Here is a 16,201-nt window from a genome sequence, read left to right as displayed (position 1 = left end):
AAAGTAATAAAATTCAGATTATTTATCCAAGCTATTGCAATGCTCGCTTGGAGCTATTGAAGTCTCTCTGACACTGGTATGCTCAGAGGATCAGAGTGGCTGTATCTTCAAGAAAAATGCATATTTAAGCAATTTATTAAAGCAAATTTCTCTGTTGTCTCTTGGCACCAAAGACAAATCTACAATAGCTGTTTTCTGGAAAAATTTTCTTAGTGCAGCCTGACTCCTTGTTTGCTGTTTGGCTATGAGTTTGCATCCATGGCCACCTGCCATTTTGTGGCAGGTGGAGAACACACATCTTAAAAATCATTCCTTTGACTTTCCATTACAAAGCGAAGGCTTTTAAGAGCTTGTGTACAGCATTTGAGACCAAGAAGAACCTGACTGCTCTCAATCACAATTCTATCACGGCTGCAGAGCTGAGGCATACAGCTGAATTGCGCTAAGGGCGAAAGGTCCGTATTTTATTTGGCCTTGTCAGAGGCAGGACCCGCTTTCCAGGAGGCTGAAGAGGGTCTCCTTTCAACGAGTGCCTGAAATGACTGAAGACTCTGTTGTCTTTACTGCCGCATGATTCCTGAGTCACGTACAACAGATTCTTCGTTTCTTCTTATGACAGCTCGCTCTCTTTCACTTGCTTTCTCCTAACTGCTTTTAAACAAATGCAGATGTTATAAAAACTTGAGTATGCTCTTTCATTCACGGCTTTGGAGTGGGTGTTTGTTAAGCAGGGAGCACAGGAGCTGCCTGACCCCAGCTGACAGATCCGCAGGGATTGCTGGGCAGAGCAGAGCCAGATCTGACGCTGCAGTCCTGGGGAACCAGCCAGGCGGTGCTCTCAGGGTGATGCTGCTCGATGCTCCCAAAGGAAAAGCATGAGCCATCTCTGCCTGATGCCAGACGTGGCTGCAGCATTTAACCTATTGTCATATCCTCTGAGTTCACAGAAATGTCATGGCTCAGGGAAAACCATCCTTCCCTCGACAGCAGTGGATGCAGAAATCATTCTGCCTCATTTCGCTCAGGGGACCTTGAAGGCTGGGGAAGTATTTATATCCAGGGCTGCCGAAGCAGTGGCTTGGTGACATTCAGCAGGATTTGGGTGTGCTCACCTGGGTGTGCTCAACCACTTCTCTTTGCCTGTCACCTTCAGTCCATGTCGCCCACGCTGTGGTTCACCCTCCTGCAAAGCCCCACTGCCGCAAACCAGACTCTGCCAGGGGCCAAGCAGCTTTATGCTGGAATTGCCTGGCTGAACCATCTCAGCTCCCCCACAGGTCCCCCCAGCTCTTCCTCACAGTTCCCCAAATTCCTAAAGCAGGTAAGAGGGTGTGCAGTGACACCCGAAAAGTGCACTTTATCTGAATGTCATGCCGCAGCCTGCGCCATGTTCCCAGCCCACCACGGCTTCTCTGGAACCAGGAACACATGTGGAAGTGGCAGAGCAACCGCCTCAAATGCTGCAGGTAGAAGGTGTTTATGGGCAGCCCTACGTCCAGGAGCAAAGGCTGAAGGAGAGAAAGCACCATGAGCTGTAGTTGATCGGCTTTCTGGGCTGCAAGTGCATGTTGCCGGCTCATGTCCAATCTTTCACCCACCAGTACCCCCAAGTCCTTCTCAGCAGGATGCTCTCCATCCCTTCATCCCCCAGCCTGGACTGATACCAGCAGTTGCCCCAACCCAGGTGCAGGACCTTACACCTGGCCTTGTTGAACCTCATGAAATTCACATGGCCCCACTTCTCAAGCTTGTCCAGGTCCCTCTGGGTGGCATCCTGTCCCTCAGGAGTGTCACCTGCACCACTCAGCTTGGGGTCATCCGTGAACTTGATCCCACTGTCTATGTCGTCGATACATGATAACATGGGGGAATATGGAGGAACCCACCTCAGCAAGGAATCATGGAATAGTTTGGCTTGGAAGGGACCTTTAAAGATCCCCCAGTGCCCCCCCTGCCATGAGCAGGGACATCTTCACCAGCTCAGGTTGCTCAGAGCCCCGTCCAGCCTGGCCTGGGGTGTCTCCAGGGATGGGGATGGTCCCAGCAGGGACCACTAGCTTCGGGGCAGCCAGGCCGGGCTGCTCGGGGGGGTTGGGGTGTCAGGGGCACCCCAGGGTACTCGGGGTTGCTTTGCTGAGGGAAGAGGCGCTCGCAGGACAGCGGGTCCCTCTGCTGACGGGCTGCCGAAGCGCTGCTGGTGTCATTGCTGGAGGCTGAGCTGCTCCCCGGCCCTCCCTGCAGCCGGGAGGCTTCAACTGCCCCGAAAATTACCATTAAAAGACTTTTAACGGGGTGAGATTGGGGAGGGGAACAAGGATGGAGGAGAACGGCCTGGTGGGGGGTGCTAAGGGATCCCCTGACCCATGGACATGTGCAACATGCACTTGCAGCCCAGAGAGCAAATTATATCTTGGGCTGCATCAGGAGCGTGGGCAGCAGGTCAGGAGGTGACTCTGTCCCTCTGCTCTGTGAGACCCCCTGCAGTGCTGGTCCAGCTCTGGTTCCTCAGCACAGGACACACATGGACCTGCTACAGAGGGGCCAGAGGAGCCACAGGAATGATCCGAGGTTAGAACAGCTCTGCTGGGAGGACAGGCTGAGAGAGCTGGGGTGTTCAGCTGGAGTCAAGAAGCTTCAGGGTGACCTTATTGCAGCCTTTCTGTACTTAAAAGGGGGCAATAAGAAAGGTGGGGAGAGACTTTATAGCAAAGCCTGCTGAAATAGAACAAGGGGTGATGGTTTAAAACTAAAAAAGGGAGATTCAGCCTGGACATGAGGCAGAAATTTTTACACTGGAGGTGGTGAGAGCCTGGCCCAGGTTGCCCAGAGAGGTGGATGAACCATCCCTGGAGACATCCCAGGCCAGGCTGGACGGGGCTCTGAGCAACCTGAGCTGGTGAAGATGTCCCTGCTCATGGCAGGGGTGGCACTGGGTCAGCTGGGAAGGTCCCTTCAACCCAAACTATTCCGTGATTTTATGATTCGATTCTATGACCCCCGGGCGGGGCGGAGCGCTGAGGAGAGGGCGGGGCGGTTCCCGCCCCTCGGCGCTCGGCTGCTCGGCCTGGCGCAGGTCGGCGCTCGGCAGCCTGTCCTGGCGGCGGCGCGGGTGGCGGCGCGGCGGGCCCGGCGGGATGGTGAAGCTCACGGCGGAGCTGATCGAGCAGGCGGCTCAATACACCAACGCCGTCCGCGACCGCGAGCTCGACCTGCGCGGTGCGCGGGCTCGGCGGGGCTCCCGCGTGGGGCGGGGGGGCCTGGGAGGCGAGGCGGCCTGTGCCGGGAATGGGCCTGAGGCCTCGGGACTTGTGAGGGGCTGCAGCGGGACGGGGAAGCCGGTTGGCGGAGGGGCCTGCAGGGGCTGGGGGGCTAGAGGGACCGGGGGGCGGGGCTTGGGGGCGTCTACAGGGGCTCCAGTCGCAGAGGGACTCGGGGGAGGGGATGCGTGGAAGGGGATTTGGGGGAGCAACGTGGGAGGAACCTGCAGTGTGGGGCGGTGGGACACACACGGGACGTACCAGAAGGGCAGGTTTGGGCTGAGGGAACGTGCGGACGGCCTCGAGGTGTTTGCTGAAGAGGGATGGTTTGGAAAAGCAGTGGGGGCTGTTGGCTTGGAGGGGAAAGTTTGGTCTGTGTGTGGTGTGGAGAAGGGTTATTGCGGAGATGTTTTGACTGAGACTATCTGTGACCTCAGTCCATCCAGATATGCCCCACACACACTGTCTTGCTTTGTTCTGCTCTCCTGTGAGTACAATCTAATTTCTGTCTTGTATTCTCTCCCCAGGTTATAAAATCCCAGTTATTGAGAACCTAGGTGCCACTCTGGACCAGTTCGATGCGATTGATTTCTCTGACAATGAGATCCGTAAACTGGATGGGTTCCCTCTGTTGAGACGGCTGAAAACTCTTCTGATGAATAACAATAGGATTTGGTAAGTATTTGTATTTTGGCCAGACGTGACCCTAGGGCAGATGAAAAAAGTCTGTGCTTGTCTTTCAGTGCTGGGTATGTGTAGAAGTGTTTGTTTTATGGAAAAAATATCAGTGTTGAGCACTGCCTCATTCAGTACAAAAGTCAGTCATTGTTTTTCAGACATGACAATGAGATGCAGAGTTCAGAATTTGGCCAGAGACTTTGGATTTCAGTATCATCCTTATAAAGAAAAGAAAATGGTGATACCTGCAAGCAAATGAACATAAATCTCATATTGCATCTGTTACCCTTACAGCAATGGCTGGTATTTATTGCTAGCTGTATTAGATATAGTATTGTAGGGGATGCTAACCCAAACTTCTGCCAGTGCCAGACTGGGTTATTTTACAGGGAAATCCGCTATGTTATCATATTTCTGCCTTCTTCACCTTTGGTAATTTCTTTGCTTTTTGTTCTTCCTTAGTCGGATTGGTGAAAGCCTTGAGCAGGCTCTGCCCAGCCTGACGGAGCTCATTCTTACCAACAACAACATTGCTGAGCTGGTAAGCTGTCAACACGGGATCAATCGAAACAAGCTGGAATTTGTATTTGTCATGTTCCTAATTGACCTTTTCCTGAGAGTACTGTCATAAGCTTTTGGTAATAATTGGTACTACTTGCCTTTGTAATTAGCTTTATTGCTTTTTGTTTAGAGCAATATCAGATGGTTTTGGTGGTAGTTAATGGTTTATGTATTTTAAATAACATAATTTGCAGCATGCAGTAGAATGGCAGTCACAAATTCATTGTGGGTTTCCTGTTAAACTAATTGCAATAATTAGTTCAAATGGGTCTCTAAAATAGATATAAGTTCAGGAACTTTATTTTCAAATGTTTGATTCTCATTAATAGACTTACGATTTCTCACTGTGTTCCCATTACGTAGGGTGAACTGGATCCATTAGCAACTATTAAATCCCTGACATACCTGAGGTATGTAATCTTGAAAATAAAAGCTGCTGTTTTCTCTGCTCTTTGAACTCTACTGCTGGCCTGGCTCTCCACCTTGATCTAGAATTCTCTCATTTTTAAGAGCTGTGGCAGGTTCCTTATGCTTAAATACTGAATTGATTAAAAATGGTTTTACTACCCGTCAGAAATACCTGGTATTTAATGGGTGAGGCTTTATATTACAGACTGACTGTTGGAGCAATGAGGTGTAATATTTCTGTAAATCAATATGCAAGCATTGAAGTAACTTTAACCTTTAAAAACCAAAAACCTAAACTTTTAAACTTGTTACAAAATGGTTTAAATTACATGTGAACAATGACTTCTCAGTAACATTACATTTGGTGTGAGGGACCAAAAAAGAAAAGCAATTTGTCCTGTGAGGTTTTTTTTTTTGGTTGATCAATGTCCAGGTAGGAAATGTGATGGTTTTTTGTTTATTTGTTTGGTTTTAATATTTTGAGGTTGTTCTTTAGGTTCTTCAATAAAATCTACTTAATAAAATACTTTAAAGTGCAAGTTTTTGCTCTGTTTTCATAATACCAAAGAACACTGTCACTAGGCTCATTATTTGTTGTCTGTTACAGCAGAAGGTACATGACCACATTTTAAGTATATTAATGTGTTTCAATATAAGCAGATTTTAAAATATTTTACATTAAGAACCTCTTTATAACATTTATTTACCTTGTAGCATTTTAAGGAATCCTGTAACAAATAAGAAGCATTACAGATTATATGTAATCCACAAAGTTCCCCAGGTCAGAGTACTGGATTTTCAAAAAGTGAAACTCAAAGTAAGTCTACTTTTTTCTGATTCAGCACAAGATTAAAACCTTTTTTTTTTTGTTGTTAAATTCTTGGAAATTCAGTGGTAACCATGAGCTTTTTGCCATAGTTGTAAATTTTATTGAAATTGTGTATCATAAGTGGCTCTAAATCATGCTCCTTGTCTTCTTCCATGGTTTCATTCTGTTAAAGGTATAGTCTCTTATAATTACGTTTTACTACCTTTGTTTAGTTTGATTCTTTTCTGGCCTTCTGGTATTAGTAGAAAGACCTCTAGAAATGAGCAACTGCAACAGAGACATTTGCTTTCAGTGAAGATGATTGTGGGAAAGAGTTTGTACTTTTAAGAGCATTAGGTTGCTCTGCTTTGAGCCTGAGTGTTTGCTCAATGTTTATGTGCTTGTTCTTACATCTGCTCTCCACGTACCGTTGTTCACTGCTGAAGATGAGCCAGAGCGTCTTTCTTTGCAAGGACGGAAGCTTTGCAAAATGCGATGTTCTTAAATTAACTTTGTGTGTGTGGTATCGCTGTAGGAGCGACAGGAGGCAGAGAAAATGTTCAAGGGCAAACGGGGTGCACAGCTTGCAAAGGATATTGCCAGGAGAACAAAAACGTAAGATAAAATAACAAATTTACACTGGCGTTCTCCTTCAGAAACACCACGTTGTTTGTGTGCGCTATTAGTAAACTGAGATATTAGTTACTGGCAGGATGCCTTCAAGCTTTGGTAGCCACAAGCGCCTTGTCCAAGCATCCTGATTTTTGGATGGTGGTGAATACATCTCAGAAATAATTTTCCATGAGATTTTTGGTCAGGGTGGATTGATTTAAGTCATCAAGCAGGAAACCTTAATTTAATTATTTTCTCTTTGTTATTTAACTGGAGAGAAGTGGTCATTGTTTATTTTGTTGATTTGTTTTTCCTAGATGATTGGTAATGAAAATTATTTGGTTTGCCAGGAAATATAAACTGTAAAATCTGCTGTAATTAGGAGGATAAATGCAGATTAAAATTTTCAGTTAATATATGTTTGTTTAATTTAATTCTTGAGTAGTACCTCATAGCTTTGTTTAATCTTTCATCAACCTATTTGGAAATCAGAATTTGGATCATGTATGGCAACAGTATTTCCAAATTCATAGTTAAATTACAAAATATCTTGAATGTATTTAGCATTTAAAATTATAGATGGACTCCAGTGCTAATTTATGAGTGGATAGGGGTTTAGGTCTGTGATAGTTTTAGAACAAGTAGGTGGTTGAACTAAATAGCTCAATAAACATATGAAGAAAATCTTTCTGTAGCTGCAAGAGAGGCTACAGCACTCTGACACTGCGTCAGCATTGCAGGAAATCTCAAATGATTAGTAAGTAACATCCATTTTCACATACTACAGATTATTTTTTTTTTTAAAGCAGCAGCAGATAACTTTTGAGTGTTAAGATTACATCTAGTCTAGTGTAGGCTTCAATACAGTCTGTTGTAAGATCAGATGTATGAGAACAAGAAACCCAATTTCAGTTACTCTTTATGTATTCACCCTGCTTTGGAAATGGTGATAGACCTTTGTGTTCACCAACATCCAAATCCAATAGCTTTTGTCAGGTGCTTAATTTTATGAAGTTAAGGTCTGCCTCTAAGAGCAGATGAAAGGGCGGGGCGGGGGGAAATGTTGGTGTTTCTGAAGGAGGCAACTTCACTGTATCAGTTTGTTAACAAAGATAAGATACTACACTTGATTGAATGAAATACTTCCAAACCTAGTTTGGAAGTTAGAGAAGCACTTAACTCTTCAAAATGATGTAATGGGTCTTTTTTCTTTTGAAGCTTCAATCCAGGTGCTGGTTTACCAACTGACAAAAAGAAAGCTGGGCCCTCCCCAGGGGACGTCGAGGCAATTAAGGTAAATATGTTGACAGCACACGGAGGTGAAAGTGGAGGAGAAAAACTTGTGGATCTAAACTTAACAAAGGTTTCCTTCCTCCTGGCAACCCCAGCTCTGTTCAGATGAATAGAACAGTGTGTCCTAACTTCATGTTTTAGGTGCTCTTTCTGCAATTTTGCATCTGTTGTGATACACGTGGGTTTTGAGAACTTAAATGAAAGTTTGGTCTGAGCTTAGAGCTCTCCCAGGACAGAGCAGTTTGTTTAATACGGAGTGAAGTAAGAATGTGCTTGGTCATTTGTAAGGTGTCCAGAACTACAATTTATTAAAATGTTCTGTAGAGGCTTCACTTCATGTCACTTAAAAAAATCTTGTGTTTATGTTTCTTCTGAGCAGACTGAAATACTGTATGTGAAGATTCATCATGTTCTTTTGTCTTTTTCAGACTGCTATTGCCAACGCCACAACTCTGGCTGAAGTGGAGCGACTGAAAGGCTTGCTACAGGCTGGCCAGATTCCCGGCAGAGAAAGAAAATCAGGTAACTCTGTGCTTCCTGATGCTTTGTGTGATTGCCGTAGGGATTTACATTGGAAGGGCCAAACAGGGAGCTAAAAAAACTGTTTAAAATGAGTTTAACTTTATGGTTGGTATAACTGAGGATTGTGTCCATGGCAGCTGCACCTGGGTGCCCTCAGCAATGATGTGCCAAACGTCGGCCCAAAGTGCTTTGCTGTATTGGTTAACTCCAAACAGCTCATCCCAGTAATTTAAAAAAAAATTAGATTAATAGCAAAGTGCACCTGGACTCTTGTTCTGAGCGTAATTACCTCAGGTGGGGGCACAGGAAGGTCTCTGTCATCTCCGGGAGGTCTCTGCATGGACAAATCTTCACTGCAGGCTGGCAATATTGCCTCTTTTCTGTGTATTAGAGATACCTTTTTCTTTTTTTTTCTGGAGAGGTTTTTATTTCGTATTATTCTTGTTCAGAGGGGTGAAAATTAACATTGCGCGTGTGGGAAAGAGAACCAACATGTGCAGTAACCGCCGCCTCCTTTCAGGCCCCTCGGAGGACGCTGAGGAAGAAATGGAAGAAGATCCGGTGCCCAACGGCTCCTGAGCCCGGGCCCTGCCGGCCCCAGCGCTTCCCCCGGACCCCATTCGTGTCCTCTCTGCCGGGGGCTCGGCAGCCGCCCCCCCGCTCCCCGTCCCAGCGCATTTCGGCGTTCAATAAACGAACGTTTTTTTCTTTTCCCCGCGGTGCCGCGTCTGCTTCCCCGGCCAAGCGCCGGGCCGGGCTGGGGGGACGGGACGGCCATGGCGGCGGGAGGAGGAAGAGCACCCTTGCGCACCCTGATTGGCTGCCTGGTGCTTATCGCGTCTTCTCATTGGCGCGCATAGGCATGCTGTCACCGTGTTACTCGCTACCGCCTTTCCATTGGCCCGCGAGGGGAAGCCTCGCTTGCTGGTTGGTTCCCTGGCTGTGAGGTGGCAGAGGACGAAGAGGGCGGTGATTGGGCGGTTCCCGGATGTGAGGCGGCGGCGGTGGCGGCGGCGGGCGATGGAGTTGGGGGACGGCGGGCCCGGGCCGGGCCCCGGGCAGGCGGCGCTGGGCCGGGGGGGGCTGGAGGTTCTGCAGCACACGGGTGAGGGGCAGCGGGGCTGGGGGGCTCTGGGCTGAGGGGAGTTGTGGGTGGCGGGGATGAGGGGACCCCAGCGGACTCGCCCGCCCCCTGAGGACCCGTGTCCCCCCGTCGGCCTCCTCCCCCGTATCGCCGCTTGGCTGGGTGGGCTCCTTCCCCTCAGCCTGCGCTCACCTCCGGCTTGTCCCCGTCACAGTGGGCTCCCTGCTCTCCAGCTATGGCTGGTACATCCTCTTGGCCGCCGTCGCCATCTATCTCCTCGTGCAGAAGGTGTCCCAGAGCCTGGCGGCCGGGCCGAGCGGCCGGGCGGGAGCAGCTGACGCAGTTATGGGTGAGTCAGTCGTTGCTTGTTCTCTGGAGCTGTACAGAGTGATGCTTGTGTTCCCTGAGGTACCTGCTGGCGCTCTGCTGTAGTGATGGGATGTCTGACAGCTGCTCAGACCCACACACAGCGTCTTTATTTAATAACGAGCTGTGCTGGTCCAGCTCTGGTTCCTCAGCACAGGACACACATGGACCTGCTGGAGAGGGGCCAGAGGAGCCACAGGAATGATCCGAGGCTGGAACAGCTCTGCTGGGAGGACAGGCTGAGAGAGCTGGGGTGTTCAGCTGGAGATGAGAAGCTCCAGGGAGACCTTATTGCAGCCTTTCTGTACTTAAAAGGGGGCAATAAGAAAGGTGGGGAGAGACTTTATAGCAGAGCCTGTTGAAATAGGACAAGGGGTGATGGTTTTAAACTAAAAGAGGGAGATTCAGCCTGGACATTAGGCAGAAATTTTTATACTGGAGGTGGTGAGAGCCTGGCCCAGGGTGCCCAGAGAGGTGGATGAACCATCCCTGGAGACACCCCAGGCCAGGCTGGACGGGGCTCTGAGCAACCTGAGCTGGTGAAGATGTCCCTGCTCATGGCAGGGGTGGCACTGGGGGAGCTGGGAAGGTTTCTTCCACCCAAAATTAATCTACAGTTATATGAAAAAGTGGTTCAGTTCTGGGGGCGGTCTCAGTGGTGATCGATACTCAGAATAACCATTTGGCCCACGAAAGTGTACAGATCATGTTTCTGAAGAGATTATTGGGGAAAGGTTGGTTTTAAAAGGCTGTCAAGGAAGGATTGTGTCCCAAAGTAATGTGTTTGGGAGAAAAAGAGTGAAGCGTTGTAGAATGAGGGAAAAGCTGGTCTTCTATAGTGCAGGAGCGGAGAGAATGGTGGTTAAAATTAGCTGTGGTCAGTTATCAAATAACTTTTAAACTTAGCAAACAAAACTAAAACATTCAAACCTAAACACTGGGGAAAACTTTTTAATTAGTATTAATTTTCAATTAATATTGGTAATCTCTTCTGTCAATTATTCCTTCACAGTTCCTACTCTGGCAGGATTGTGTACATTTGGGGTGTAACTGCCTCTCGTCTGTGTTACTTTCTCAAGCATGGCATAGCTTGTCAGTCTTACACAGTCATGATCCTGCTTCGTTTGGAGCCTCATTGCTGTAAAGGACAGGCTGTGCTGGTGTGTCTGCCAAAACAATAAGCTCGCAGCGCTGATTCCTTTGGTGTGTTGGCACGGAACTACGTGGGGCCCCAGAAAATATTACTCAAGTGTCCTTATCCTACTGCTGTTCTTTTGTAATGCTAATTAAATCCTGATTTAATTACCAAAACTGCCTATAAAATGAAATTACTGAATGTACTGAAATTTCTTGTACATATTCATCATTGGATGGTAGCAAATATGTGAGGAGACAAACAAATGTAGAGATACTTCAGCTACTGGGGGAAAAAAAAGGCAATATTTGACTTTGCTTGGATATAATTTTTATTTTGACTTCTCCTAAAGGGCAACCGTGAAGAGAAGTGGTGACTCAGTGTAGATTTTCTGAGAGTGCTGTTTTTTTCTTGAGACGTGTGATATTTATAAGTAATTTCTCTGCTGGTGGGGCATGTTAAATTTGCTGTAATGAAACAAGTAGGACCAATTGCCAGGAGGAGTAGGAGGGAATGTGGGCCGGTTGCCTCATGCTTCTGCATAAAAGAAGTTCTCTGGGTAAAAATGGAATCCCTGCGAAGCAAGGGTGTTATTTCTGAAATTATTTGTATCAAACAAATCCTTCGGAAATAGAAGCAAGTATCCTAGAACTGTGAATTTGAATTTTTTGTGGGTTCATCACATTGGTCTCCTTATTCATTAAAAACTCATTAAAGCAATTGCTCTAAAAATATTGAAATGTTATAAAATTTAAATCAGCATATAAATTACTGTAAAAGATTAACTGGAAACTGAACTTGAGCTGTGATTTTCTGCAGAACAGCTGTAGAGGGAGATGTGAGCCTTCCCTTATTACAATTCTTTGATGAGACCATTTAGCATTTATTCTGAACATCTTTGCAAACTCGTTCCCAATCTCCTAGAACCTGACGTGGTGGTAAGAAGGCAGGAAGCTTTGGCCGCAGCTCGCCTCAGGATGCAGGAGGAGTTGAATGCACAAGCAGAAAGATACAAAGAAAAACAAAGACAGGTAACCAGAGAGCATTTCTTTCTTTAACTCATAAATTTGTCATCAAGTACTTCGCTGCTGCTATGGAAAGCTTTACTCTGTGCTAGATGCCAGAAGGAGACTCGGTCTCTTTGCTGGAATGTGGGTGGTGGGTTTTACCCCCATCCTTTACCACTTTTTACCATTTTTGGATACAGTTTGATCCACGGAGCAGTAACAGGCAGTAGTTCTCACAACAGACCTTCAGAAATGCAAGCACGTTCTTAAATGTTGTGCTGACCTGCTGCCTCCATGCTCTTTGTTGATTAGAATGATTGATACATGTAATATTAATCTCTGTGGTGCTTGCTTCTCCGCAAGTCTGTGTGTGGGACTCTGTGGGCCTGGGCTTTTTCCAGGTAAATCTGTTACCTACAGAATCTTAGTTACATGTGCAGTGAATGGCTGGAGTGGATTTACTGGCAGATTAACTGTACTACTGCATACATATTTTCTGTTGCTAATGGCATATATAAGTTCTTAGAAATGTAGTTCAACATCGCTGTAATTTAATGGTTTGGACTGCCACTTGAGATAATGAGGAAAAACATATTGCTGTGTGGGGCAGCGCAGAAAAGCGGATGTGATCAGCATAGCAATAATAAGGCTCATTAATCCCAGCTCTGCTGTTTCTATTTTTTCAGTCAGGTACATTCAGACCTCAGTTTGTAGCTGACGCTTTATGCAATATTGACAATTAAAAATGAATGAAAACTCGTATTGTGGAAAAAAATAGCCACTATGTAGAAAATTTAGGTCTAGTGTGCTTGGACTTGGGGAGCTTTGCTTTCTTTGTCTGGATGCAGTAGCCACCTCGTTTGCTTTCTGCTTGTCGAGAAGTAAGCAGTCTGTCTTGACCATTAATTTGTGTTGTTTTGAGGATAAATTGCTTTAGAAGAAAGCTGGAAAAAGCCTTGATAATGTATATTGGGACGTAAATACGTAGCTGGCTGTCTCGTTCCTTTGAAAAACACATTTTCTTCTGTAGCATCCTACATTGTACATTAAATTACTATCATATGCAATATTCTTTACCCTGTGCTTTTTATAAACTCAGAATTTAAGCTTGCCACTTGGTTCTGTTTTATTTTTGAAATGCTTTTAAGCCTCAAGCAATCAAAAGAAGCTGCAGATACAATCTGTATATGTTGAAGAGGGGTGGTTCGGTGGCTGGGAAGGTGTGGGTGTTTAAAAAAGTAAATGCTTCCATAAACTTGGTTTTTGATGAGGCTGTTGTAGCTGTTTCTGTAGCACTGGGAATTCTGTTAGTCCTGAAATCTTAGTCTGGCATGTCCTGGATTTGTTCCTTAGCTTGAAGAAGAGAAGAGAAGGCAGAAAATAGCCATGTGGGAAAGTATGCAAGAAGGAAAAAGCTATAAAGGAAACCTGAAACTGAATCAGGTAACAACTGCGTTGTTAATCAGGTTACAATTATGTTTATGTGATTAAATAGGCTGAAATTCACATTGATTAAATTCTGAGTAACTTTTGCTTTTGTGAACAGCATGAAGTAGAATCTGGTGCCTCCACCTCATCAGCAGTCCCAAAATCCAAACCAAACAAAAAGCCCCTGCGAGGAGGTGGTAAGTATGAAATTCTCAAGATATTCTGAACTTGAAACATTTATCCAGCTGTGTACACAGTCATTGTACATATTTTTCTCTTCTTCAAGGAGGAAATAAAGTGCGCCTTACAAACGAGCTCTGTACTGCTGACCAGCGTGGCTGGCGTTGCATGTTGTGCAAAACCTGGCAGGAAGATTCTGTGGTGCTTTTCCCTGGGCAAACAGTGTTTCAGTTTGCTTGTAAATGCTTTTGCCATAATTTACTAAGATTTTTGTGACTCAAAATTATAGATTCTCACAACATTTCTGGGATCCCTCCCCATTATTGTAAAAGCCCGATATTTTACTATCTGGTCAGTCTTTCAATGACCTGTTGTACTCACTAAGTGCAGGGAGAGCATATTTTGCCTTGTACTGTGTAGATTCAGGCAGGTGAAAGACTGTTACGCAAAGCGTGACCTTCTCAGAGGTCACAGGAATGACTTACAGATAAATCCTGCAGATGTAGAAACTGTTACCAACTCTCAAACTGCCAGAGGATCTTATTAAATTTACTGTCAACTGCTGAAATTATCATGATGAATGATAATTCGTTCGTATGGTCTCGTATAACCGGTGTTAGGATCACCGCCATGTATTGGCCACGCAACTCATCTCCTAGCTGGTCAAAGAGCCTGCAAGCGCTAATTTGGGTATAATATTTTAATTACAATATTCCCTAGTGGAGGGGATCATCTCGACAGCCTCAGTTATGTCAGACTAAAAGGGAAACCCACTTAGGGTGCCAGGCTCAGTCAGTCACTTGATAAATGTATGAAACCCAAAGATTCGTGATTAAACATGTTAAACCTTAGTAACAGTGCAGTACTGAAATTTCTGCTTTGAATATTTTTACTGGCAGCTGTTGACAACATCTGAAGGAACTGACGGATTGATTCATCTCATGCTGTTTAATATGAGTGCAGTCTGATGTCTGATCTGTCAAATATCTTCTATAGCTCTTGCCCAGGATATTCCCCACTATGGGGGATGAGGAACACACGGGCAATAGCTCTGCTGACAACCAGGATCAGGGCAGCTGGGTTGAGGCACCTGTCCTAGTTTCATCCTAAGCAAAATCTTTGCTTAAATAACAGATGATAGAGGTCTCTGATCTTCTCGTGTGGTAGATCAACATGAAGTGAAACAACCATCTGCACTGTTCAGCTGCTGAATTAAGCTGGAAAGCAGAACTTGGTTAGTCTGAGAAAAACTTCAAAGGTGGAAGTGATGCTTGAAGCTTCAGTGGAACAAGTTGCTTTGAAACCTCCTTGGTTAGCAATGCTCTTAGGTTTTTGGTTGTCTTTTTCTTTACCTTGTACAGAACAAATTGAGAACATTTGCCAAGAGTACGTACTTGTAAAATAAAGTTGATGATAGTTCTGGTGTTAGGATGTTCATCTAAAGTAACTGTTTTGACTTGCCATCTATACTTGCCTTTTCAAATTCTTAAAAAAATCTTACAGTAGTAATGAGTGGATCCACCTTTGACTTTCAGAGTATTCCTTCCTTGCAGGACTGGAATAAAAGATTCTTTCAAGTCCCTACTAGGGCTCTTAGAGAACAGATTCACTCTTACAGAGTTCACTGTAAGAGTTACTGCTCTGTTTACTCTGCAGAGCAGCATTAAAGCTTTAGTGCAGACTTGAGGAAATTAAATGGTAATTAATTTCAATTTAATTTAATCTGAATTTATCAAATTAAAATGTAAGTGTTTTGCAAGGGCTTTTACTGTTACAACTACAAAAATAAACCATCTCAAGTCTGGATGTTTTCTCTGCTTTCCTTTTCCTTAAAATGCTGCCTGTATAGTAAATATAAACAAGGTGCAAATAATTGTGGGATTTATTTTTTGTGTTCCCTGCGTGTTGGTGAAGGCCTGTTGAGGACAAATATTAACATGGTGGATTTCTCCTCTGCATTTCTAGGCTATAACCCCCTGTCTGGAGAAGGAGGCGGCACTTGCTCCTGGAGACCAGGCCGCAGAGGCCCGTCGGCAGGTGGATGAGGTTAACCCCCCTGGTGTCTCATGTCACTGGCGAGCTTGATCATACCCCCATCTTGCTGCCTACAGTTTGCAGGTCACAAGGACTCCTTTGGGCTCAGGCTTAGTGTAGGTGTTAACTTGAAAACAGATTTACGCCATTTCCAGATAGCACGGAAGCTGATACTGCACAGGAAAAATACCCGGATCCTCTTAGGGAGGATAAAAAAAGAAACAGTTTCAGTGTAATCAGTTAATTTTCACTCTTCTACAGAGAGGAAGCGTAGTCTCCCACCAAGGTGGATCACCTGGGATTGTGAGATCTGGTTCTGTGCTGGCTATTCAAAACACTGGCCTCAGGCAAATTTAATTATCCATGCTTGATTTCCCTCTGTAAAATGAGGATATTTACCGTCCTCAGACATCTGTTACCAGATTTACCATGTCTGCCTGCAAGGTACTTTAGAGGGGAAGAATATTAGCATTGGCAGGCAACTTGAATTATAGGCAGAGGGACTTCCAGAAAAAACAGATGAACTGACAAACACCACGGATTTGCACCAAAGGCCAGTTATTGCAGAAGAGTCTCTGTGACAAGCTACCTTGAATGATGTTTTCCTTAGAAATGGTGAACAAACCAGTGAGGATTACTGATACTAGGCAGCAGATGCGGGGGGGTTCTTGCTATTCCTGTTTTGTTTTGTCTTTTTTTTTTTTTTATTTTATTTCAACAGCTTTGTAAAAACGAAAAATACTATTATATTAAATATAATTGCAAACAAATCATAAATCTAGTGTTTACAATCTTGAGGTTTTCTACAGCATCTTTTTATATAGAGGG

The 16,201-nt window shown here is 45.1% G+C and overlaps 2 protein-coding genes across 2 annotated transcripts; both read left to right on the top strand.

Moving 5' to 3' along the window:
• The first annotated feature begins 3,063 nt into the window (after positions 1–3,063).
• SNRPA1 (small nuclear ribonucleoprotein polypeptide A') lies at positions 3,064–8,852 on the top strand. Its single transcript, XM_082060561.1, has 9 exons — positions 3,064–3,216; positions 3,785–3,932; positions 4,398–4,476; positions 4,860–4,906; positions 5,619–5,721; positions 6,248–6,327; positions 7,543–7,618; positions 8,046–8,139; positions 8,660–8,852. The coding sequence occupies exons 1-9, from the start codon at positions 3,135–3,137 to the stop codon at positions 8,716–8,718; spliced, it is 768 nt and encodes a 255-aa protein (XP_081916687.1). The 5' UTR covers positions 3,064–3,134; the 3' UTR covers positions 8,719–8,852.
• Positions 8,853–9,087: 235 nt separating this feature from the next.
• On the top strand, positions 9,088–16,168 carry SELENOS (selenoprotein S). Its single transcript, XM_082060562.1, has 6 exons — positions 9,088–9,244; positions 9,438–9,572; positions 11,649–11,755; positions 13,085–13,174; positions 13,278–13,356; positions 15,305–16,168. Exons 1-6 carry the CDS (start codon positions 9,160–9,162, stop codon positions 15,382–15,384), a joined length of 576 nt encoding a protein of 191 aa, XP_081916688.1. The 5' UTR covers positions 9,088–9,159; the 3' UTR covers positions 15,385–16,168.
• Positions 16,169–16,201: the final 33 nt, after the last annotated feature.

Source organism: Streptopelia decaocto (genome assembly GCF_964273445.1).
Source record: "Streptopelia decaocto genome assembly, chromosome: 9".
In the NCBI taxonomy this organism is placed as follows: Eukaryota; Metazoa; Chordata; class Aves; order Columbiformes; family Columbidae; genus Streptopelia; species Streptopelia decaocto.
Note: the sequence above shows the minus strand (reverse complement) of the source record. Positions and strands in the feature narration are given on the sequence as shown.